This window comes from Lepus europaeus, chromosome 9 (assembly GCF_033115175.1).
Source record: "Lepus europaeus isolate LE1 chromosome 9, mLepTim1.pri, whole genome shotgun sequence".
Taxonomy (NCBI): domain Eukaryota; kingdom Metazoa; phylum Chordata; class Mammalia; order Lagomorpha; family Leporidae; genus Lepus; species Lepus europaeus.
Genome location: NC_084835.1, coordinates 62308477 through 62336011, shown reverse-complemented (window position 1 = coordinate 62336011; position 27535 = coordinate 62308477). Strand labels below are relative to the sequence as shown.

Below are 27535 nucleotides of genomic sequence, written 5' to 3'. Positions count from 1 at the left end.
CTTTCTGAAGTTCCCTGGTAGATCTGTGCTGGTAACTCGAAGTCTATCTGGGTTATCTATTGCTTGCAAAACTAAGTCTAAATGACCAACTCACTGACTGCAAGCAGAGAAACAGACATTTGAAAAAAAAAATCTTAATTTTTAGTAGGCTTTAAATATATAGTTTTCAACTTTACTCATCTAATTGAAGTATTTAATTGCACTTTTAGAGAGAGAGAGAAAAAAAAATGCACCCTTAGGAAATTGTGACAAATTAAGTGAGAAAAGTCATAGGAAGTTTTCAGTTTCCATAATTTCTTAAAGGATTAAAATACAACATAAATATGAAGTGAATTTTAAGTACTTAAGCTCAGGGGGAAATGTGATTTATACTGAAGAAGAAAATACTTACAGAACTTCTGTTTCTGAATAATTTCTTGGGAGCATTTTGCAATTTGCAGGCTTTCAAGTAATCCATCCAAACAAATTTATCTTTTCTATAACCTAAAAAAAGTACAGATTACCCAAAATACCCACCAGATGTAACCATATGCATATTAAATACATTACTATTATTCAGTCTTCTGCCATACATTCGATGTCCTTAGCAGACCACAAAAGATTTACATTAATTATAACAATTTTTAAAATGTATTGAATTCAGAAGTGTAAAGGGTGGTTTCCCATTATGTACTTTCTTGTCTACAAATTTTCCAAGTTCACTGAGCTGGAGGGTCGGCACCCTGGTGGTTTGATTAGAGTCTCAACTCCCATGAAGCTTATCCAGAAGGGCAAAGGATAAGATGAGACTGCCCCCACTCCCAAGAAAGCTTTGTCCTGGAAACCAGTATCAGAGGCCCTGATGCTGCTGCAATCCAGGACCCCAGACACCTCGGGAGATTACAGGCACCCTTCACAATAGAAAGGCCACTGGGTTTCTCCAAGCTTTCTGTTCCTTCTCTTTGCAAGTTTCCCACTAAAAGATGACTCATCCTCCCATTCATCTTCCCTAAAGTGGCTCAACCCAGCACTGACCCAAATAATACAGTCTCAATAAATAGCTTCTGGCTGAGTATCACACTGTGCACAGAAAGCCAAACCCCTGGCCAGCCTTCCAGGGCATGGGGACACCTCTTACCTCCTCACCCACTTTTCATCTTGCTTCTCTGCTGTCTCCCTGAGTCCCCTGACCCCCAACCCAAGGCACTCACTCTGGTTTCTCCCCAACTACATGCTTACCTAGAGATCCAACCTGTTCCCTTTCTCTTTCCATCCAAGTCTCTGGGGATACGGAGGCTTGCATCCTCATAGTCCTCTCCATCCTGCTTTCTGAAGAGTGCCCTGCCCCTATGCTCCATCTTCTAGAAGGAAAACTGCATGGAGATGGAGGCTGCTTGTTTCATTTGCAGTTTTAGCCCCAGTGCCTGTGCACAGAAAGGGCTCCACAGTACCCACTGGGTAGAAGAGCCTGTCTCCAGCTCCAGTGAAACCCAGCAATCTTGAGGCATTTTGCAATCAGCCCACGAGGGGCAGAGTCCAAGGGATAGCTTGAGTTAATTACAAAAAAAGAACAATTATATCCTAACTCTAGAAGTTGCAATGGTCATGAAATTGGCTAGCTCCCAAAAGGAGGCAATTCACAGAAGTTTGTTAGGCAAAGAGAGAGACCCATCACCACCTCCCTGACCACATCCTCTCACTTGCACACACCAAATACAAAAGATTTTGGTCATGTCTACCCAGCCCAGGTTTCTACAGGGTATAACAAAGATGAAATTTTTTAATTCCCACCCAAAGGAGATAGACAGTGAAGTCTTTTTCCTCGAGCTATGTTCAACATGATTCTAAACTTTGAAACAAATGACTGACAGTGAATCTAGTGTCCTCTCCCTGCCAGGCCATTGACTAAGTGGGATATTTCATTTCAACCATGATCTGATCATATTTTCTCACCTTGTAAGTCTTAATAAAGTTTAGGTAAAATAAATGCACTCGTAATATTCTATTTCTTCCCTAGTGCCCTACCAGAATATCAAATCTAATCAGTCTTCATGCTTTTCTTTTAAAGACAATCGTTTCTAAGGATGGTATCACTGTGGCCTTACTGCTCTTGTGGCTCAAGCTTTTCTTTTGGAAATCAATTCACACCAGGCTCTCCTGTTAATATTCCATGAAATGTTGTTAAAACAAAGCTGAAATAACCACCAGCTCTCTTTCCAGCTGGTAAATGCATCCTGGCTTACCCTTAGGGATGTGAAGTTCATGTTTGGTCTTTTCACACCACCCCACTGGGTGGATGTCAGGGGAACCAGCATTGGTCCAAAAATCATAGCAGCTTAAATAACCATCAAAATGAAGTCTTAGACGGTAACCACACACCTGCCAAGTGGAAAGTTTGTAATCATTCATTAAATGCTGTAAATTTGAAGTAGACACAAAATCCACAAAATATTCATATATTGTGGCAGTACCATGAACATGTAGGAGGCATTCCTTCTATCCTCTTGTTTTCACTAGAAAACAAATTTATAAATGGCATCCAATCAAAATGAAATGGTGAAAATAAGTTTTCAAGGATCTACAGCCTTCTGCAAAAAATATTATCTTTTTACTTGATCTAGAAATCTGAAGGCCATTTACATATTCATTAACTGACTGCTTATTAATTCAATACTTATCAAATATTTTGCTCACAAACCCTACCTCCTGTTGTTTGCCTTGGATTCACATCTCAAAACAGCAAAGCAAAAGCACTGAGAAAAACCAGTCTGCGTAGCGTTTGCTTCAGCCATAACATATGGATCCGGCATACTCAATAATGGAAATAACAAAATGGTCTAAGAAACACACCCTCTAGATAGGCAGCACAAGTTTAATAGCTATAATCAATCACTAAAGTAAATGGATGTGAGTCTATGTTTAATACCATCAGAAATATAGTATCTTTTATTGATCTAATGAAAATAATATATATAAACATAATGATAAATCATATATATTACATTTTATGAGCCAACAAGTTTTATCAGTGGCTCTTTACTCTATACTATTTTCATAAAATGCATGTATTCATATAAATAAATAATTTCCATGCATGAATAGTAATCATACACTTTCTCATTAGTTCAGCTACAACACAAGTAAGTACATCTCTGTTAACAGGTGAAACAAAACTGTGTGGATTCAGATACTGTTATCAGCTTCAGGTAAAAACTATTTGCCAAGTCAAAGTAAGTACCAGTGATGAAGGACTTATTAGAAAATTTATCTTCAGACAAAGATAAAAATTCATTAAGAAGCGTATTTCCAACCATCGCTGACTAAAATAAATCCACAATGCACTATCACTTATTTATGACATTAAGTACTCAATTCTGTTATGAGAAAATCCTGCTTCTGTCACTATGCAATTAGCCCAAGACAATTCCTCCATCTCTTACCTCAGCTACAGAAAGCACACAAAATACAGACGGATGTCGGGGATCAACGCCTTCTAATCTCATTCCAATTTGAAAACCATTTTCATATTCTGGAAAGGACTGATCCTATGAAAGTTCATGATATATTTTAGCCATTGAGATTTCCTTATTAAACATTTATATATTTTAAATTAAACATTTGGTGTCACCTATATGCAGAATCTAAAAAACATGGAAGCAAAAGGTAGAATGGTCATTATAAGAAGCTGAGTGATGGGAGAACGGAAAGACTTTGGTCAAAGCGTATAAAGTTGCAGTTAGGAGAAATAACTGACAAGTTTTTAAGATATTTGATATGTTAATCAGGTTGGTTCCGTAATTCTACCTTATTCTTGTTTTAGTCATCACTGGGTAACTATGTATTATAGCTTGGCAAAAAAATGAGATAAAATTTGAAAATTAAAAAGAATTTTTGTATAGTTTGGAAGCTCAGTAACATAAAAGACAGAAAGTCACTTTCATATACAATGGCCCTCAAAGTTGGTTTGACCACTTTAATATGCTTCGAAACAGTTTTTCTGTGAAGTTTTATGCCTTGTGGACTTTCAATCTACTCCTTTTGCCCATTTTTCCTTCCCATCCTCTGGATAACCATTCTCTGTTGATTAACGTCAATTTGTGACTTGGATCTTCACTTTGTTTAGAGTGACTTTTTTGTAGAGAAAATTTTCACTTTGATAGAGTAAGACATACTACGTTTTTCTTCTATAGTCTGCACATCCAGCCTATGAAATCCTTCCTAACCTTGATGCTATACATATATTCTCCTTTTATTTTATTTTTTTTTTATTTGACAGGTAGAGTTATAGATAGTGAGAGAGAGACAGAAAGAAAGGTCTTTCTTCTGTTGGTTCAATCCCCAAATGGCCACTACTGCCAGAGCTACGCTGATCTGAAGCCAGGAGCCAGGTGCTTCTTCCTGGTCTCCCATGCGGGTGCAGGGCTCAAGCACTTGGGCCATCCTCCACTGCCCTCCCGTGCCACCGCAGAGAGCTGGACTGGAAGAGGAGCAGCCGGGACTAGAACCCGGCGCCCATATGGGATGTTGGCACCGCAGGCAAAGGATTAACCAAGTGAGCCACGGCACCGGCCCCTCTCCTTTTATTTTTTTAAAATTGTTGAAGTTGTGTTCTTTATATTTAAATCTACAGTGTAACTGGAATGGACTGTTTTGTGGTGTGAGGTAGGGGCCTTTTTTTTTTTTTTTTTTCATTTGGAAAACAAATTATCCAAGGAACTCTTTTTGAATTGTCCACACTGGAGTTGATTTGCAAAATCACCTTCTCATATCTGGTTCCTACACATGTGACATTTTATTTCTGGACCTTTCACTTTTTTTTTTTAACTTATCTGCCTATCACATATAGTCTTATTTGCTTACAATGAATATTTTTATCTACAGATCAATTTGTACCACATTGATTTTGCTAATATGGAAGTTTGTTCTCTCTCCATTTAATCTAGTCATTTTTGTTTATTTGACAAAGATGTGTGCTTTTTTTCACACAGATATCCAAAATGGTTGGTTATATTTCTTTCTGGGTAATTTTTAATGTTTATTGGTATTGTAAATAAATTTTCTTCACAATGGATTTTCTAATTTGTTCCCATTCATTATTCTATTCTTTAATATTGGTATTGTATCCCACAACCTTTCTAAATTAGTTTAAAACAGCTGCTTTTAGCAAATTCAGCATTACCAGTCTATTTGTTCTTAATTGCAAATAAACTTATCCTAACGGAAAATGATGACTAGAATCTAGTTCTATTAGATCTGAAGCTGGGTTTTAGCTAGTAATTGTCTTACTATTTAATGTTGCTTAACATCTGAATGCCTATTTTTAGCTTCAAATATATTCTTTTTAATAATCTTTTCATTTGTAAATAATCTCAAGCTTAAAGAAAGTTGCAGGAACAAAATAGTGCATGAGACTCTTGCACAGCCTTTGCCCAGATGCACTGACTGTGAACAGTGCACCTCATTGGCTTTATTGTTTGTTCTCTCTCACTCTCATACATCTGTGGACACACACAGCTGTATGAAGAGATTTCAAAAGTTAATAGAATATGAAATTAATAGATAAGTTGCTTTCAGTGAAAAAAAAATGAAATCCAGGCAGTCTGGCCATTAAACCCATTTTCCATTAACTTTCTGAAGACCTCTTATATAGATTGGATATATGTTTCTATGAATCATTTGAGGGTCCTTTACCCCTAAGTATTAAATGTCTTTTCCTAAGGATGGAACATTCTCTAACATAACCACAGCTCAGTTACCAATGTCTTCAAATTTAACATCTATATGACTCATTTAACTAATTACCCATTCATATTCCAATTTTGCATATTTTTCCAACATTTCCCTTTCCCTCACCCCTGCCCCACAACAGAACAAGAGCCAATCTGGGGTCCGACATTATTTGGGGCTCACAAGTCCTCCTAGTCACCCACAGTCTAAATTCTTCCATTGCATGTGTTTGTCTTTTATGTCACTAATTTCTTTTTAAGAATTTTGTCACAATAGCTAAGATATGGAATCAGTCTAAATGACTGTCAACTGAAGACTGGATAAAGAAATTATGGGGGAGGTTCTAAGATGGCCAAGTAGGTAGGGAGCATACTGCTCTGCTCTAGGAGAGGACAGCTTAAAAAAAGTGGAGAGAGTGCAGTCTCAGGGAAGAGTTAGGGAGAAAATGGCAGAGGAAATTCTACACAAATCAGAGGGACACAGTGGACCTACGTGGAGGGCATGGAAGCCCACAGCTCAGGACTCCAGCAGCCAAGAGCTTACACACCAGCGTGGAAGAGTGAGGTGAGACCAGACTGCAGCAGCCCAAGCCACAGGCAATAAAGCTGCAGAAAGAGCCCAGAGGGAACCTGGCTTGAAGCCCCATGGGGGATTGTACCTACAAAACTAGAGGGGGAAAAAAAAAGGAGATACATTTCTCTCCCTCCCCCATCACCTTAAAACGGTGTCCTGTAACAAGCCGATAGAGCAGGTGCCATTTTGGACATATGTAACAGCTGTGCCAGCTTATGTTCGCACCCAGCAATCAGCCGAGTGGAAACTCCTGACTCTGATGGGAAGAATTAACAGGGGGCTAAGTGCTCATGACTGTGGGAGGCTTGTGGGCCAGAACTGTAAAAAAAAAAAAAAAAAAAAAAAAAAAGAGAGAGAGAGAGAGAGAGAGAGAGAGAAAGAAAGAAACTGAGGCTGGGAAGGAGGACTGTGTGGCTGGGACTTTGGGCAGTAACTATGGGAGACTCCACACGTTCAGGGCTTCCTGGTTATCTGGTAACGGGCATTGCCGGGGAATTTGAGCTCACATTGAAGACAGCATAGATCCTCTGTGTGGTCCTTGGGACTGAGTGGACTAATATTACACCCATTGGAGCCAGCACTCCTTTGAAGAGTGGTCTCCTTTAAGGAGAGGAGCTCAGCTGAGCAGAATAAATCACCCTTCTGATAAAGAGAAAGAGAAAGAGAGAAAGAGAGAAAGAGAGAGAGAGAGATTGAGATTGACTTACCAAGCCAAACCTGGCCGTGTCATCTCAGACACACCATTCACCCTGGAGAACTGAACAGAGCTTCCTGGCCACACCCACCACAAACCTCTCTCTCTCTCTCTCTCTCTCTATATATATATATATACACATATATATATATATGTATGTATATATATATATACAAAGATGTAATACACATACAGATATATATATATATATATACACAGATATAATACAGAGATAAAAGCCACCACAATGGACAAAAAAACCAACAATTATCTCCACAAATGCCAAATAAAAAATGCATCAATTTAAGAAACAAGAATAAGGAAGACAACATGACACTCCCAAAAGAACACAACGCTTCAATATTAGATTCTGAAGATGATGAGATTGAAGACATGCCAGAAATGGAATTAAAAACATTGATCATAAGATTACACAGAAGTAATCACAAGCATATGCATGAGCTACTGAATTCTGTACCTGATATGAAAGAAAATTTCTCCAATGAAATTGAGATCTTAAAGAGAAATCACAATGAAATGAAGAATTCAATAGAACAAATTAAAAATGCAGTGAAAAGCCTCAACAGAATCAGTGAAGCAGAAGAAAGAATATCTGACCCAGAAGATAAAACACAAGAAATTATATAGTCAAACCAAGAACAAGAAGAGGAAATTAGGAAACTCAAAAACACTGTTGGAAATCTACAGGATACTATCAAACAACCCAACATATGGGTTCTAGAAGTTCCTGAAGACATGGAAAGAAAGAAGAGATTAGAAGACCTTTTTAGTGAAATAATAACAGAAAAAATCCCTATTTGGAGAAAGAAAGAAACATCAAGTGCAGGAAGAACATAGAACTCCTAATATACATGACCAGAAAAGATCTTCACCACAAAACACTGTAATCAAACTCACCATAGTAAAACATAAAGAAACGATTCTAATATGTACATGAGAGAAACGCCAGATTACTTTCAGAGGATCTCTAATTAAACTCACAGTGGACTTCTCATCAGAAACCCTACAGGCTAGGAGAGAATGGCGAGATATTATTCCAGTCAAAAGAACTGTCAACCCAGAATATTATACCCTTCAAAGCTCTCATTTATGAATTAAGGTGAAATGAAGACCTTCCATAACAAACAGACTTACAAAACACTGAAGGAAGAAATAGAAGAAGATTTAAAAAATGGAATAATCTTCCATGTTCATGGATTAGAAGGATCAGTATCATCAAAATGTCCATTCTTCCCAAAGCAATTTACAGATTCAATGCGATACCAATCAAAATACCAAAGACTTTCTTCTCAGATACAGAAAAAAGGATTCTGAAGTATATGTGGAAACACAGGAGACCTCAGATAGCTAAAGCAATCTTATACAACAAAAACAAAGCCAGAGGCATCACAATACCAAATTTTTAAGACATACTACAAATCAGTTATAATCAAAATAGCCTGGCATTGGTACAAAAACAGATGCATAGACCAATGGAATAGAATAGAATTGCCAGAAATCAATCCAAGCATCTATATCCAACTTAGATTTGACCAAGGAGCCAAAACCAATCTCTGTGGCAAGGACAGTCTCTTCAACAAATGGTGCTGGGAAAACTGGATTTCCACATGCGGAAGTATGAAGCAAGACACCTTACACCTTACACAAAAACCCACTCAAAATGGACTAAAGATCTAAATCTACGATATGATACCATCAAATTAGTAGAGAACATTCGGGAAACCCTGCAAGACATTGGCACAGGCAGAGTTTTGGAAAAGACTCCAGAGGCACAGGCAGCTAATGCCAAAATTAACAAATGGGATTACATCAAATTTTTTCTGCACTACTAAAGGAACACTCAGGAACGTGAAAGGGCAACCCACAGAATATTCAAACTATGCAACTGATAAAGGATTAATAACCAGAATATACAAAGAGATCAAGAAACTCCACAACAACAAAACAAACAACCCAGTTAAGAGACGGGTAAAGGACTTAAATAGACATTTTCTCAAAAGAGAAAATCCAAATGGCCAAAAGACACAGGAAAAAATATTCAGGATCATTAGCCATCAGGGAAATGTGTTTAGCCATCAGGGAAATGCAAATCCAAACCACAATGAAGTTTCACCTCCACCAATTACAATGGCTTTCATATAGAAATCAGCAAACAACAAATGCTGGCGAGGATATGGAGAAAAAAGTACCTTAATTCACTGTTAGTGGGATTGTAGTCTTGTAAAGCCACTTTGGAGGACAGTATGGAGATACCTCAGAAACCTAAAAAAGACTTACCTTTTGACCCAGCCATTCCATTCCTGGGAATTTACCCAAGGGTAATGAATTCAGTACGTAAAAGAGTTACCTGCAGCCCCATGTTTATTGCAGCTCAATTCACAATAGTTAAGACATAGAAGCAACATAAATGCCTGTCAACCAAAGATTGGATAAATAAATTATGGGATATGTACACTATGGAATACTATTCAGAAGTAAAAAAAAAAAATGTAATCTGGTTATCTCAAACAAAATGGATGAATCTGGAAATCATACTTAGTGAAGTAAGCCAGTCTCAAAGGGACAGATATCATATGTTTCCCCTGCTCAGCGAGAACAAATAGAGCACCTAAAACAAAATCTGCTGAAGTGAAATTGACACTTTGAGAAGGGCTGACCTGAGCTGCCCTTGTCTTGACTGTTGAGGAACAGTTTTGGTTTTATTTTTTTATTTTTCTTTTTTTTTTTCACTTTTTACTATTTGTTGAACTCATTATTTAACATAGAGTTAATCATATGTGTATAAAGTCAATTGAGGATGGATCTCAGTAAAAAATAAGAGTGGGAATAAGAGAGGGGTGAGGAAGTTTGTAACTGTAAAGCTGTATAGTTCTGCATACATTCATAACACTAACTTCTAAGGGTACAGTTTAAAAACTTATCATGGGACCCCAAATTCCATTAAGCTGGGTGAAAAAAAAAGTCATATTAAGTTTTAAAGTGATCATATTAAGTGTTAAAATGAACACATAGATAGGATTAAGTGTTAAAGTGACCATATAAATAGGATCAAGTGTTAGGTATTTATAATAGAATTAAAAAGGAGAGAATGTCCCAACATGAGAAGCAGTCCACACAGCAGACTCATAGAATGACAATTGCTATTCTCAATGAGTTGTATTATGAGAGTTAACTGTAGATGCAGATACATCTAATTCTAAGCCATCCCCACAAGGCATACTCTACATCTTCCATGCATTTCTGCATTTTTCTTCTGACAAAGTCAACATGCTTATGTATTTACTAAATCCTATACTATATTCTCTTATAGTTTCAGAACGGTTTTACCCATACTACCAAAAAAAATTTGCTAAAAAGAGTTCAAGATTTGTTTGCAATTTTCCTTCCCTTGTTGTCATCGAAAAACATGATATACAGTTAAAAGCTGTGTTCAAACACTATTTGGATTCATTTTTTTCTTCTGTCTTCAATGCAGTTATGGTATTTATTTGAAATAAAGTTGAGTTCATTTGTTTCTATTTATTCTCAATTCTTAATGATGATTTTTATTTTATAGTATGTAGACTATGAATATGCTGCCCAAACTTAAAACTATACCAATAGTTATTCAAAGATACATCTCCTGTGGCTCCTCGTGCCTCCTTTTGTAGGAAAGCATCTTCATTGTGTTACTCTTCCGAAGTTTCTTTCTGCAAATGTATATGATTATATGCATGTTTCTCTTATTTTCCTTTATTTCATACACAACAGGCACCATATCATACATGCTCTTTTTCATATAGCTATTAGCACACATGCATTTGCAATGTCACTCAGTGTTGGTTCTTCTCAACTGCATTCCTTTCCACAGCCGCACTGTGCTGTACTGTGTGTAGGTACTACAGCATGTTCAACCCTCTTCTCACTGGGATTCACGCTTTCTTCATATGAACATGAAATTGTTTCAAAATCTTTATGAATTGGCTTGCAAATGTTGTTAAGAACTTTCTTACATTCACAGATCATTTTGGAAGCTTCTAAAGAGAAACTTAAAAAATGACAAAACCCAAAAAACGAAATGGCAAGAATGAATGATTTCTCAGGAATATTTTATTTCTACAGAAATAAATGTCATGTGTGTGTTTAGCTCTCCCAGGCTTCTTCTCACATCTACTCTGTTTTCCAGCAGATTGTATTTCACAAGTTTTCTGTGACTACCTCCTGCTCATTGCTTTCAAAATTCTCAGTTAAGTTCAAAAGCATCACACACTTATACACATACACACAATATGACACACAAGCAAAGGAGAAGGACAGATCCATGACAGAGGGAGGGGTGGGGAGTCAAATTAAAAATATGGAAAGAGGGCAGGCATTTGGCCTAGCAGGCAAGTCAAGGCTTGAAAGCCCATGTCCCAACCAGAGTGCCTGAGTTAGTTCAAATCCCAGCTCCACTCGTGATTCTAGCTTCCTGTTAATGGGCACCCTGGGATGCAGCAGGTGATCATTTGAGTAGTCAGGTTCCTGCCACCAACAGGTGAGACCTAGACTAAGTCCCAGCCTCCTGGCTTAGGTTGGCCCAGTCCTGTCAATTGTGGGCATTTTGGGGAGTGAATCAATGGAAGGGAGCTCTGTCTGTCCCTAACAATCTCTTTCTGTGTCTGTTTGTCCCTCAAATAAATAAGTGGCTAAGTAAATAACTAAATAACATTTAAAAAGCATATGGAAAGAAAATTTAAGGAGACAGAAACTGACAGAAATTTTTTTTAAGATTTATTTATTTATTTGCAAGGCAGAGTTACAGAAAGGCAGAGGCAAAGACAGAGAGAGAGGTCTTCCATCCAGCGGTTCACTCCACAAATAGCTGCAACAGCCAGAGCCGGGCTGATCCAAAGCCAGGAGCCAGGAGCCAGGAGCTTCTTCTGGGTCACCCATGCAGGTGCAGAGGCCCAAGGACTTGGGCCATCTGCCAGCACTGCAGGTGGCAGCTTTACCCACTATGTTACAGCACTGGTCCCAGAAAAATTATTAATGTAAAATTGACAGTGAGGAGAAAGCAACACTACACTTAGAAGACTATATCTTCTAATGACACCTGAATGATAAATACAAAAAGACACTAGCAATAATTCATTGATATAAAACTGGGGGCTGATAGGAAACAGTATTATACTGAGTAAACTGCACCTCCTAATCACACCGAACTGATCAATTCAAGTACCAGCAATAATTCATGGGCAGTACCTGGGGTAATCAAGGATGCTCATTCCAGCAGTTTAAAATGGTTCCTCAACTGAACATTCAGAAGCTTCATGGAGTGCTGCAAGGAATACTGTACACCTAGCAGACGAAGCACTCCCTGATGGGCGGGTTTCCAATAAAAATAAAACATTCCTTTTAATACTTTGAAAGGCAATGTTTGGTGAAAACTGTCACTGCCTTTCATTAGTCTTTTGTCCATTCAATGGTATATTTACGACCTGAGACTTTTAAAACTTTTTCCATTCTAAAAATCTTATATTTTGTGAACATAATTATTATCTGTGCTTACAAAATTAGGTTTTATGATGAGAAAAGGAACTATAATCACACACTTAAAGAGAATGAAAAGACAAAGTTTGTAGATCTGAAGGAAAATTTACAGATAAATAAATGCAAGCCCAGAGAGGCCAAGAGACTCCTCAAGGTCACACAGCTGGTTTGGCAGCAGAGCATCACTCACGACTGAGGTCCTCTGAGAGCCTGCCAACTGTTTGTCCCACACAAGGGACAGAGCTGGCAACAAGACAGGCAAAACAAAAAGTGGCTCAAGGCCATGGAAGGCCTCAAGGACAATCCCCAAGAAGTGCCCTGTGCACAGGTATAAAAGTGAAGTTGTTTTCTTTTGTCATTTTCTTTGCCCAGAACAGGTACAAAATCATATTTTGTAGTATCAAATTGATTTACTTTGTCACTAATGATGGAGAAGCAGCATTATTCAAAGTTCCATACCTCGGAGCAAAAGCAAGTACAAATTATATGCTATTATTTTAAAAGCTTGTAAAATGAGTCATAGCATTAGGGAGAAAAAATATGATAACTAGAGGAAAGGCATACGGGCTACTGGCAAAATTCCTTTATGAAGTACAGCATGTGAGAGCAACTGTGATTAAGCTCTTGTGCCAGCAGATCTTTGTTCCATGGGTAAAGTTACAAATATGCAGAACGAACAGCTCCTGGACACTTGCAAGATGTAGGTGAATATTCCGGACTTCTCACTCTGTCCCCAAGGACCTCAGTGGCAAGGGCAGAGAGATGATACTTTGTAATGATTATTATGTGAACCACTGTTGACTGGGGAGGGTGGGTGGTCATCAGCACTAGCAGTAGACCAGCTACTTGTGCATCCCAGGACAGCACTGGTGTGCCAAGTGCAAGGTGCCATCTGAGTACCCACAAGCATGCTGTTTCACTCACTGGCACTATTAATTTAACATTCAAAGAAATGCAGGAAATTGAGCATGCAATTAAATCATGGCCACCAAAGAACAGGGCAGGGCACTGTGCAACAAACTAGGCAAAGTTCAGAGGCCTCTAATTTCCAAACCTTTCCATGACAGCTGTCAAAGGGAAAGGTGTTCATAGGAGTTCTAGGTGCAGATGATAAAAAGTTTACTATGCTGCCAAAGAGTCTTGCCAGGAGTACAGTACCCTGCTAAAGTGATCTTATCCTAGTAACATTTTCCACATCTTAACTTGTTCCAATGGGCATCTCCATGCATGCTGAAAAGTTACACTTTTCAATATGAGGGTTGAGATATCAGGAAGTCTTATGTAGGAAACCAGTGATCTTTCAGCTGGACCCATAGAGAATTTAGCTTTTGTCAACACTGTTTTCTTTACTTAATTAAGATAATCAATCATGTTATAGTAGAGTAAACAATAACTTAAATGCTGCAGATAAGAACATGGAGAAATATCTTCCAGAGATGAACACAACTGAAGAGAAAGTCAGAATGCATTGTTGCCCCCTGTAAAACAGAAAGAAAGCCTGCCAGGTTTTGAGTGTGATACTTCTTAGTGTTTGATGAAGCAAAAGCAGTCTGGGTTTCCATTTGATCTGGATATCCCACGTGATTCAGAACTCTCTGAAGAGCCATTAAAAACCTGCTGTCACAGCCAACAACCTTAATGGTTAGAAACAATGTTCTCATGAATAGAAAAAAAAGTCTAAAGAATGAGAAGACCAGTTACAACAGCCAAGCTATCCTTTTTCAAGCTATAAAGAGACACCCTTTATCCAACAAACACTCACTAGCACTGAACTTTGGGCAAGATACAGTTCTAACCACTTTACTCATATTAACACATTACAGCATTATAAAATCCCTGTGAAGTAAGTGTTGTTATGTGCATTTCACAGACAAGATGTCCAAAGTCACAGCAGAAGGGTGTCTGGGTTGAGTGTTTGGGCAATTAATCTCTATGCTAGATCATGAAGAAAGGTTACAAGCAATACTATTCCCTTAACTGATGAAAAAATGCCATTTTTTAAAAATTTTATAATGAAAATTATTGTAAATTTTAATACCTAAAATTGGTGGTCAAATATGTGCTATATAGCTATTAAATGATCCCCAAATAACAAAAGTTTAAAAACAGTGCAATGCCCCATGTAGGATCTCTGTCCTTAATGTGCTGTATGTACTATGTGAATATAACTAGTACTCAAACAGTACTCTATACTTTGTGTGTCTGTGTGCAAACTGTTGAAATCTTTACTTAGTAAATACTAAATTGATCTGTATATAAAGATAATTGAAAGTGAATCTTGATGAAGAATGGGATGGGAGAGGGAGCAGGAGATGGGATGATTGCGGGTAGGAGGGAGATTATGGGGGGGGGGGGAGCCACTATAATCCAAAAGTTGTACTTTGGAAATTTATATTTATTAAATAAAAGTTAAAAATTAAATTAAATTAATTTTTAAAAAAACAGCACCATGGAGAGTCCAACAAAAGAGCTCCTATACTTGTATAGGGGATTTGATATAGAGTAGAGGTGGCACTGTATCTTGTATGTAAAGCAGAGAAAAATGGCATTAGCACATGTGACGACCCATTTGGAGAGAATAAACTCAATTCCTACCACAATGCACAAGAAAAATTTTAGATGGAGAGAAAACAAACCTCAAAAATGAAATCCATTGCAGATATCAAAAAAGTACCTGCCAAAGTGCATGAAAGCCATAGCAAATACAAAGCAAGTATACAAAAGTGCACATATGCTTTCATTTTTTTGATTAAAAAGCAGCTATTTGTATCAACATTACTTACATGTCTGTTTAACAACATGTATACAAATCTGAGAGTTGACCAATCAAGGTATTTCAAACAACTCACCCAGAGTATGGAACTGGCAGAGAGAATGTCGTTTATTATAAACTTCTTTCCTGCTGGAATTTCTAAATAACATAGTAATTTTTTTAAAAAAAATCAACATACACATAGTCAAGCAATGATGATGCCAGGTGAGTAGGCAGGGTACAAGGATGTCGTCTTTCTTCAGGAACCATTCACCCATGCAAAAAAAGAACCATTCTTGCATTTTAGAAAACTCTTATTAGTGGAAGTGTGGAGGATTAATTAGAAAAGTAGATAAGATTATTAAATAGGCTTTCAAGACCTACCAATAACAGAATTCACACATGCCCTGTATAGCATCTAACCAGTTTTTTTTTAACTTTTATTTAATAAATATAAATTTCCAAAGTACAGCTTTTGGATTATAGCGACTTTCCCCCCATAACCCCCTCCCACCTGCAACCATCCCATCTCCCACTCGTTCTCCCATCCCATTCTTCATCAAGATTCATTTTCAATGATCTTTATATACAGAAGATCAATTTAGTATATACTAAGTAAAGATTTCAACAGTTTGCACACACACAGAAACACAAAGTATAAAGCACTATTTGAGTACTGATTATACCGTTAATTCACATGGTACAACACATTAAGGACAGAGATCCTACATGGGGAGTAAGTGCACAGTGACTCCTGTTGTTGATTTAACAATTGACACTCTTATTTATGACTTCAGTAATCACCCGAGGCTCTTGTGATGAGCTGCCAAGGCTAGGGAAGCCTCTTGAGTTTGCCAACTCCGATCTTATTTAGACAAGGCCATAGTCTCCTCCCTTCAGAGAAAGGTACCTCTTTCTTTGATGGCCCTTTCTTTCCGCTGGGATCTCACTCACAGAGACTTTTCATTTAGGTCATTTTTTTCCCCACAGTGTCTTGGCTTTCCATGCCTGACATACTCTCATGGGCTTTTTAGCCGTAAGGGCTGAGTCTGAGGCCAAGAGTGCTGTTTAGGACATCTGCCATTCTATGAGTCTGCTGTATCTCCCGAATCCCATTTGGATCGTTCTTTCCTTTATAATTCTAACAGTTAGTATTAGCAGACACTAGTCTTGTTTATGTGATCCCTTTGACTCTTAATCCTATCACTATGATCAATTCTGAACTGAAACTGATCACTTTGACTAGCGAGATAGCATTGGTATATGCCACTTTGATGGGATTGAATTGGAATCCCCTGGCACGTTTCTAACTAGACAATTAGGGGTAAGTCTGATTGAGCATGTGCCAAACTATACATCTCCTCTCTCTCTTATTCCCACTCTTATATTTAACAGAGATCACTTTTCAGTTAAATTTAAACACCTAAGAATAATTGTGTGTTAATTACATAGCTCAACCAATGGTATTAAGTAGAACAAAAAATACTAAAAGGAATAAAGTAGTAAGCTGTTCTTTGACAGTCAGGAAAAGTGCTCATCAAGCCATTGTTTCTCATAGTGCCGATTTCACTTCAACAGGTTTCCCCTTTGGTGCTCAGTTAGTTGTCACCAATCAGGGAGAACATATGATATTTCTCTCTCTGGGACTGGCTTATTTCATTCAGTATGATGTTTTCCAGGTTCCTCCATTTTGTTGCAAATGACTGGATTTCATTGTTTTTGACTGCTGTATAGTATTCTATAGAGTACATATCCCATAATTTCTTTATCCAGTCTTCTGTTGATGGGCATTTAGGTTGATTCCAGGTCTTAGCTATTGTGAATTGAGCTGCAATAAACATTGAGGTGCAGGCAACTCTTTTTATTTAGGTCCTTGGCCCATCTCTTAAGTGTGTTGTCTGTTTTGTTTTTGTGGAGTTTCTTGATCTCTTTGTAGATTCTGGTTATTAATCCTTTATCGGTTGAATAGTTTGCAAATATTTTTTCCCATTCTGTCGGTGGCCTCTTCACTTTGCTGTTTCTTTTGCAGTACAGAAACTTCCCAATTTGATGTAATCCCAATTGTTAATTTTGTCTTTGATTGCCTGTGCCTCTGGAGTTTTTTCCAAGAAGTCTTTGCCTGTGCCTATATCTTGCAGGGTTTCTCCAATGTTCTCTAATAATTTGATGGTGTTGGATCATAGATTTAGATCTTTAATCCACGTTGAGTGGATTTTTGTGTAAGGTGTAAGGTAGGGGTCTTGCTTCATGCTTCTGCACGTGGAAATCCAGTTTTCCCAGCACTATTTGTTGAATAAACTCTCCTTACTCCAGGAATTGATTTTAGATCCTTGATCAAATATAAGTTAGCTGTAGATGTTTGGATTGATTTCTGGTGTTTCTATTCTGTTCCATTGGTTTATCCATCGATTTCTGTCCCAGTACCATGCTGTTTTAATTATAACTGCCCCATATTATGTCGTGAAATCTGGTATTGTGATGCCTCCGACTATGTTTTTGTTGTACAAATTGCTTTAGCTATTCGAGGTCTCCTGTGTCTCCATATGCATTTCAGCATCATTTTTTCCAGATCTGAGAAGAATGTCTTTGGTACTTTCATTGGTATCACATTGAATATATAAATTGCTTTTGGGAGAATGGACATTTTGATGATATTGAGTCTTCCAATCCATGAACATGGAAGATTTTTCCATTTTTTGGTATCCTCTTCTATTTTTTTCTCTACGGTTTTGTAGTTTTCATCGTAGAGATCTTTAACGTCCTTGGTTAAGTTTATTCCAAGGTATTTGATTGTTTTTGTGGCTGTTGTGAACCGGATTGATCTTAGAAGTTCTTTCTCAGCGGTGGCATTGCCTGTGTATACAAAGGCTGTTGATTTTTGTGCACTAATTTGTGCATTGATCCTGCTACTTTGCCAAACTCTTCTATGAGTTCCAATAGTCTCTTAGTAGAGTTCTTTGGGTCCCCTAAATAAAGAATCATATCATCTGCAAAGAGGGATAGTTTGACTTCTTCCTTCCCAATTTGTATCCCTTTAATTTCTTTGTCTTGCCTAATAGCTCTGGCTAAGACTTCCAGAACTATATTGAATAGCAGTGGTGAGAGTGGGCATCCCTGTCTGGTACCAGATCTCAGTGGAAATGCTTCCAACTTTTCCCCATTCAACAGGATGCTGGCTGTGGGTTTTTCATAAACTGCTTTGATTGTATTGAGGAATGTTCCTTCCATACCCAATTTGCTTAGGGTTTTCATCATGAAAGGGTGTTGTATTTTATCAAATGTTTTCTCTGCATCTATTGAGATAATCATACGGTTTTTCTTCTGCAGTTTCTTAATGTGGTGTATCACATTGATGGATTTGTGAACACTGAACCATCCCTGCATACCAGGGATAAATCCCATTAGGTCTGGGTGGATGACCTTTCTGATGTGTTGTTGCATTCTATTGAGGATTTTTGCATCTATGTTCATCAGGGATATTGGTCTTTAATTTTCTTTCAATGCTGCATCTTTTTCAGGTTTAGGAATTAAGGTGATGCTGGCTTCATAGAAAGAATTTGGGAGGATTCCCTCTTTTTAGATTGTTCTGAATAGTTTGAGAAGAATTGGAGTTAGTTCTTCTTTAAATGTCTGATAGAATTCAGCAGTGAATCCATCTGATCCTGGGCTTTTCTTTGTTGGGAGGGCCTTTATGACTGTTTCAATTTCTCTGTCAGTTATGGGTCTGCTTAGGTTTTCTATGTCTTTCTGGTTCAATTTAGGTAAGTTGTATGTGTCCAGGAATCTATCCATTTTTAATAGATTGCCCTATTTGCTGGCATACAAATCCTTGTAGTAATTTCCTTGATTCTTTTTATTTCTATAGTGTCTGTTGTTACATTTCATTTTTCATCTCTAATTTTATTGATTTGAGTCTTTTCTCTTTTTTTTTTAGTTAGTTGGGCCAATGGAGTGTCAATTTTGTTTATTTTTTCAAAAAACCATCTCCTCATTTGGCTGATTTTTTTTTTTATTCAATCCTGTTGATTTCTTCTCTGATTTTAATTATTTCTCTTCTCCTAGTAGTTTTGGGTCTGCTTTGCTGCAGTTTTTCTAGTTCCTTGAGATGCATTGAAAGCTCATTATTTGGTGCCTTTCCAATTTCTTGATGTAGGCACTTATTGCTATAAATTTTCCTCTCAGCACTGCTTTTGCTGTATCCCATAAGTTCTGATATGTTGTGCTGTTGTCCTCATTTACTTCCAGAAAGTTTTTGATTTCTCTTTTGATTTCTTCTATGACCCACTATTCATTCAGGAGCATGTTGTTCAGTCCCCATGTGTTTGCATATGCTCTAGGTATTCCTGAGTTGCTAATTTCCAACTTCATTCCACTATGTCTGAGAAGCTGCATCATATGATTCTAATTCTTTTGAATTTGTTGAGACTTGCTTTATGACCTATTATGTGGTCAATCCTAGAGTAGGTTCCATGTACGGCTGACAAGAATATGTATTCTTTAAGTGTAGGATGAAAAGTTCTGTAGATATCTATTATATCCATTTAGGCTTTAGTGTCGATTAAATCTGCTTTTTCTTTTTTGACCTTCTGTCTGGTTGATCTGTCTATTGTTGAAAGTGGAGTATTTAAGTCCCCCAATATTACTGCATTGGAGTCTAAGTCTCCCTTTAAGTTCCTTAACATATCTTATAAGTAAACCTATGCACTGTAATTAAGTGCATATACATTGATAATAGTTACATCTTCCAGTTGAATTGATCCCTTAATCATTATATAGTGCCCCTCTTTGTCTCTCTTAACAGTTTTTGCGTTAAAGTTTATTTTGTCTGATATTAATAGGGCTATGCCAGCTCTTTTTTTGGTTTCTATTGGCATGGAATATCTTTTTCCAGCCTTTCACTTTCAGTCTGCATGTATCTTTGTTGGAAAGATGTGTTTCTTGTAAGGAGCAAATAGGTGGGTTTTGTTTTTTAATCCATACAACCAGTCTGTGCCTTTTAATTGGAGAGTTGAGGCCATTTACATTCAATATGACTCATGGTAAGTAGTGACTTTGCCCTGCCATATTTCCAAAGATATTTCTGATATATGCTCTGAACTTCCTGTGACCTTTTACTGGGAGATTTCTTCCTTTACCTTCTTTTGTATTGGTGACCGTGTTTCTGTGTTTCTTTGTGTAACACATCTTTAAGCAACTTTTGCAGGGCTGGATGAGTGGCAACAAATTCTTTCAATTTCTGTTTGCTGTGAAATGTCTTTATTTCACCTTCATTCACAAATGAGAGCTTTGCAGGATATAATATTCTGGGCTGGCAGTATTTTTTTCTCTTAGAACTTGGGTTATATCTCACCATTTCCTCCTAGCCTGTAGGGTCTCTGATGAGAAGTCTGCTGTGAGTCTAATTGGAGATCCTCTGAGAGTAATCTGACATTTCTCTCTTGCACATTTTAGAATCTTTCTTTATGTTTCACTGTGGTGAATTTAATTATAATGTGTCGTGGTGAGGATCTCTTTTGGTCATGTTTATTGGGCTTCCTGTACTTGGATGTCTCTTTCCTTCTCCAAATCTGGGTAGCTCTCTGCTACTATCTCACTAAAAAGGCCTTCTAATCCTTTCTCTCTTTCCATGCCTTCAGGAACTCCTAGAAGTCAAATGTTGGGTTTTTTAATAGTATCCTGTAGATTCCCAAGAATATTTTTTAGATTTCTAATTTCCTCTTCTTTTCTTTGATTTGTCTGTATACTTTCCTGTGCTCTGTCTTCTAAGTCTGATATTCTCTCTTCTACCTCACTGATTCTGTTTTTAATGCTCTCAAATGTGTTTTTCATCTGTTCTATTGTATTCTTCATTTCATTTTGGTTTCTCTTTAATATCTCAATTTCAGGGTCTACTAAGTTCCTCATTTCATTTTGATTCCTCCTTAAGATTTCATTTTCACAAGAGAGTTTTTCTGTCATGTCCTGTTTGGACTTCTGTAGTTTATGCATTTGTTTTTGATAACTTCTAAATGCTATCATAAATTTTTTGAATTCCATATCTTGCATTTCTTCTATTTCATCATCTTCATCATCTTGTATTGGAGTGTCATGTTCATTTTTTGAGCATCATGATGTCTTTCTTATTCTTATTTCCTTGGTTTCTGCATTTGTTGTATGGCACTGTGGAGGTATTGTTTCTTCTTTTTTTTCTTGCTGTGGTGCTTTTCTCATTATACTATGACTCTAGATTAAGTGGACTGTCTGCTTTTGGTAAATCTGTAGAGGCTTGTGGTAAGTGTGGCCAGAGAACTCTATTCAGTTCTTCAGGGTTAAGGGTGTGCCAAAAGTAATACACCCAGGTTTGGCGTGGCAAATCTTCTCTCCCTCTTTTTTTTTTCCGTCAGAAGGGAAGTAATTCCACTCAGCTGAGCTCTTCTCCTCGATGGCAATCAGTGCCTGAGTGCTAGCCCCAGTTGGAATATTATTAGTCTGCTCTGTCCCAAGGACCACACAAAGGATCTGTGCAGTCCTCAAGTGTAAGCTCAGATTCCCCTGAAATGTCTCTCACTGGATAGCCAAGGCTACTGAGTTTGTGACGTCTCACACTGAGACTACTCACATCTCAGCAACACTGTGAGTTCTCCTACACACCCTTAATTTTTCATTCATAAGCTCCACACATTCACTAGGTCTTAGTCTCCTGTTATTACTCCCAACCAGAGTCAAGTTTTTTTGTTTGGTTGAGGGCAGGTGCATCCTCGAGCTGGTGCAGCTGTTACATATTTCCAAAATGGCACCTGCTCTATTGTCTCACACATCTTTGTAAGGTGTGTGGCGAGAGAGAATCATGTCCATACCGTCCCTTCTGTTTCTTCCTCTCCTCTAGTTAAGCTGGTGTACTTTCCTGCATGGGGCTTCAAACCTCGTTCCCTCTAGGCTCTTCCTGCCACTTTTCCACCAGTGTCTCAGGCTACTGCAGTTTTGCCTCACCTCCATTTCCAGTGCTGGTGTGGGTGAGAAGATTCTTGGCAGGTGGGCTCCCAAGCCTTGGGCACCTGTGTCCTCCACGTAGATCCACCATGTCCCTCTAATTCCAGAAGAGTTCCCTGTGAAGTTTTTTCCCTAACTCTTCCATGAGACTTCACTATATCCACTTTTATTAAACTATCTTTTCCTCGACATCAATGAGCTCCCTCCCTACTCCGCCATCTTGTTGCCACCCTAACCTGGTTTACTGAAGTCTTGAAACTAATTATATTACAACTCCTATTTTCCAGTGGAAGAAAATGAGGTTCACAGTAGTTCAGAAATTGCTCCATTTGCATAGTGAATCAGTACACATTTAGAATGTGAATTTCAGCCCTGGACTGTGCACTTAACTGCAAAGTTACACTACATCCCAGAGCATTACAACAGCCTTGCCAACTTACAATGAGGACTCAACCAATGCACAACAGGAACTGGGGATAGAAGGGGGGAGCCAGATACAATACAAGTTAGGAGAGAAAACAGGCAATACTTGCTGACTGACTGGAAGGAGGATGAGGAAGGCAGGGAGTTTTATATTGTCACTCATGTTTCAAGCTTGGAACAAACTCTCCAGTTTTCCATAGTAAGATAATCTTTTCTTTTATAATGTGAACAATAGCTACCAATACCCTTCATAGACTTTCTGGGAAGCCCGTGAACAACCCATGTGCCTGCTTCTCAGTTCCAACTTCCTGAGGCATTACTATGCTTTCAATGTTCTTCCAGTAATCTTGCAATGAATCGTTCCATCATAAAATCTGCTCACTGTGACATCCTGCAAGACTAGTTAGAGGCTATAAAATTCCTTACTTGCTTTTCCTCAGGAAGCTTTATGATTTTCACTTGAGCTAACAGCAGATTGATCAAGATTAGATCCCCTGCTGGCTTTCTCTTGTTTCAATCTGAGAGAAAAGAGAGAACTTGAAAACACACACACACACGCACACATACTCATACATGTGATTTTTTTAAATCTGGTTCAAGCTACACTTCAGTGTAGCTGTTTTTAATGGTGGAGATGGGAGCGCAGTTTATGATGTCTTCAGGGATTCTAGAAACCTCCTGAATCTTATATAAAATTTTGCATGCAAAAGGATATAATCATTTATTCTAGGATATTATAAATAGCTAACATTAGATGTTCAAAGGAATCTGTAACTCAAAAACAAAAAGAGGAAAACACACAGCTGAAAGCCAGTTGGCTATCTATCCTTTAAGGTATTCAGTTGTTAATTCACCCACTGAGGAAGTGACATATTTTGGGGACTTCAGTAAACAGAATGCAGCAGTTCCAGCAGTTCATTACAGCTGTTCTTCCTGTATAGACAGGCCAGGCAGCAAGGCTTGCTTCAAATTTTGCTTTTTCAAAGTGATGCCTATTTTTGCCATCTATTTGTTAGGCTAATGGAGAAAAATCATCACCTACATAATTAAACACAACTTGCTGCAAAGCTTCAGTTAAGATGGAGTGAAGGATGGTTGATTGTATATTTTTAAACTTTCATTTCAAAGACTACTTCCCTGTTATTTTGAACATTTTTCATAGATTAATTCTGAACACAGAATCCCAAACTGCTGCCAGGATTATACAAGAGGCATTCTACAAATACAGAACATAGAATTCAGGGCTCAACAAAAAGTATACTTTAATAAGTTTAATAAGCCAATTCTTACTGGTTTTTGTGAATCCACTCTGCTATAATCTCAGATACAAAATTTCTCATCTCCCCAGAACCTATGGAAAGTAAGAAACCCAGCTGCACAATAAACATGCTATTATGCATTCTGACCAGCAATGGGCCTGTTGTTTCTAACACAGAAAGACACTACATACCAGAGCAAGTAACACACTGATGGGACCCAGACCAACAAAGAGAAAGAACCCAGACACTATATAATAAAGGACAATATAAAGATGATTTGAGAATGATTTTTAAAGTTATTATCTGAAGACTCACTGGTCACAAGCGAACACATTCCATGAATCCTCTGCATCTGGTATCTTAAACAATAAATTCATAATATTTTGTTGTAAATGACTAACCTCTCCCAGGGAAAAAAAGACAAGGATACTTCTAATATAAATTTCCTTTAACTAAAAGAGAAGAGTCATGTCTCTCCTTGATTTGGAATGCCACATTTTCTTCTTTTAATTTTTCTTCCTACGAAGAGCTCTGAACTTGACATTCGGCTTCCAGCTGGAACTGCAGATAAGCAGACTTTACACGGGTTTCAAGCCCTCCCAGGAACAAGAAAGCAACCCTGATCCGCCGTCTAGATGCAGACTTCAGACCCACGATTTTACAGCACCGCGGGAACTTTGAATCCAAGCCTTTCAGAGACGCCAACTCTAAGTACACAAGCTGAGGATATAGCTTCAGTTTTGCCCCAGAACTTAGAATACTGGAGACCATGAGAAACAAACATGAATGGGAATTCCTTTTGTTCTTCAGAGGCCCAGCAATTAATCAGCTTAAATGACTTCATATTATAAGGCTACATTATCTTTTTTAAAACCGTATTTCCTTCTTTGACTTTCATATGCCTTGTGACTTAAATTGCAATGAGACTTCTGAATATAACGAACACTTTGTATTTTCAAAAGATGTTTTGTTTTTGTTTCCAGGAGATATGTTAAATACCTATGAAGCTAACTTAAAAACTGGGGCAACAAGATGTATACAGAAGATTAAAAACAAAAGATAATCAAATAAGTAAACACTTTAGGAAAACAAAAAAGCATATAGATTCCAATTACAGTTTGATCCACAGCTTATCAGAATGTACGAAGTATGTCTGTACAATAGTTCAAGAAGCCACACATGGTAACTACTTGGCTCACGATGAATATTTAAAGTGCTGTCTAAGGAATATTTATTTTAAAAGAAGGATGGTATTCTTAGTGAGTGAAAATTAATTTGGTATCTGATGACCAGTTTGGCTTGAAAGGTTCTAGGTGTCTCATGCAGTGTTAGAGGGAGTTAAAACAGAGATGTTCACTGAAGCATCTTTCTGCTCCGGAGCTAAAAAACAAACCCAGAGTTTATCAAAACATGCAAAGATTATTCAAGATGTATTTAACATATACACATATATGGAAAAATTACTTTTAAGAACATAACAGAGAGCTGGATGAAGAAATTAAATTTAGAAGGAAAAAGCTATTCCTTTTGCTGAGATTTCAAGCAAGGAAGACAGAGTGACTGGAGACATGTTCAAATGAGGCTGTCTTCTACTTGGATAATTAGAAGGTTAAACCAGGAACGTGTCATTGTTCCCCAACCACTCCCAGCTCCTCCAAAAACAAATACAACTCTATGATTCTAGAGATGGCTGGGATTTCCTTATCAGGACACCATTTATCTAAACTCATAATAGATTCTGCTAGGTGTTAAGAAGGGAAGAGGGATGACACAAGAAGAGGGAGTGAGCAGCAGCTCAAAGATGCCCCTGAAAGCAAGAGGATACGGAGAGGAGAATACTCCACCGTTTCTGTCACAATTGTGCCTTGTTTTAGAGAGAAAGGCTCACAGGACCACAGGAAGACCCATCACTGTATTCACCACACAAGAGTCAAAGCCTAACCAGAGTGCAAGCAGGTGAGGCTTGCATGATGGTAACTTCCCAGGTGGCCACTCACCCAAGTGCAGAAGATCAGGACACTAAGAATGGAGCACCCTCATGGGCAGGGCAGGCTGGCAGGTCCTGACAACGCCAAGTCTAGGGAGACCAGGAGGGCTTGCGTTCTGAAGGAAAGGGGAGGCCAGAGAACATGGGACAGAGAAAGAGTTCTGGACACAGCAACGGACTATGACCTGGGAGAAAGAGCAATTTCTAGACCTTCTTGCCATTAGTAAAATGAACTGTATGTCAGCCACTGCCATGTGCTGGACACTATCACACAGCAGTTTTCAGGACATCCTTGGGCAGCAGAAGACAGTGTCTGCCATTTCAGGTGAATATGCTGAGTCAGAGACATGCACCCCAGGCCCTCAGTCCAGAAAGTGAGGGGGAAAGAGCTGAAAGGGCTTGAATTAGGCAGCACGCACAAAAGCACCACGACAGCAATAGGCACATGCCCCTGAGAACCACAAAGCACAGAGGAGAAAAGGAAGGGACAGAATAAAGAAGGAAGGAGAGATGGAAGGAAGGAAACCATTTCGTCTTCAAGGACATCACAGTTCTACAAGAGGCAAATATACCTTCATGTGACCCAGAGTGGCAGAACAAGCAGCCAATGACACTGTACATACATTATGCAAACAACTCTGGCCCTCAAGGGTCATTCTGGCCACAGAATGCTAGAAAGACTAGCCTGGACTGAGAGGCTATTAAGAAACTCTTGTTTAAAATTCATGTGAAAAAAAATAGCCAGGGCTTATTTCTAAATCAAGGGAGCAGTGGCAGTGACTGAGAGAAGCCACTGAATGATCATAAAGCAGAAGCTGAGCAGGTTGGAAGCCAAATGCAAGCAGAGCAGAAGAGAGGCAGGCATGGAGCTGGCCTCCCGGGGAATGCTGTAGGAGGGACATTCACAGGAAGAAGACCACACAGAAGGGGACTGTGAGTTGAGACTGGGCTGGATACACTGCGAAGGGGAGCACTGTGTGCCATCCAGATGAGCAGGCAGGGAGACCAGGAAAAAGACCTGGCAAGAGACTGGGAACTGCACTGTATGGGGGTGGGATTGAGCTGGCCAGGGAGCCTTGCAGAGTGGGGCCCAAACAGAGCCACAGGGGAGAAAAGGGACATGGGATGAGTCTGACAAGGAGTGGAGGGGAACTGGCAAAATCAGAAACCAAGACTCAGTAGAGTCTGCGTGGTGGGAGTACAAGTGTTTGTCTGTGAATTCCTAGAGGTCACTTCTTCAGGACAGGGTCAAGGAGGGGTGGGAGAAAAGGCCAAGTGGAAGAGGTAGCAGATAGAAAAGGTGAGAAAAATCAAGAGGAAGCAAAATGCCGTTTAACATTTCAGCAATCTGGACTAATCTAAGGACATCAGTGAGTGAGGGGACCGCAGGACCCAGGGGCAGTTGTTTTCTTAAAAGTAGAAGAGACCTAAACATATCTGTAATCCAAAGGGGAAGAGGCAGAAGAGAAGAAACTTTTCAAGGTCACACCAGATGATTCTTGGAGGACGAGCTTTAGAAAAGCAACGACAGGAGCCAGACCCAGAGAAAGCATGATAGAGACAAGGAGGAGGCAGACTATTCCAGGACACAAGGGAGACAGGGAGGACTAGGGCAGTGAGTGATGTGTGCCGGGTGAAAC

The 27535-nt window shown here is 38.5% G+C and overlaps 1 protein-coding gene across 1 annotated transcript in view; it reads right to left on the bottom strand.

Annotated features, from left to right (window-relative positions):
- Nucleotides 1-27535, bottom strand: part of L3MBTL4 (L3MBTL histone methyl-lysine binding protein 4) — a 395862-nt gene that overhangs the window by 316788 nt on the left and 51539 nt on the right. Inside the window, exons 4-6 of the mRNA XM_062199981.1 lie at nt 3420-3524; nt 2223-2358; nt 392-483 (exon numbers count right to left, since the gene is read on the bottom strand). Coding sequence (XP_062055965.1) covers nt 392-483; nt 2223-2358; nt 3420-3524 — 333 coding nt within the window. The remainder of the gene's footprint in view (nt 1-391; nt 484-2222; nt 2359-3419; nt 3525-27535) is intronic.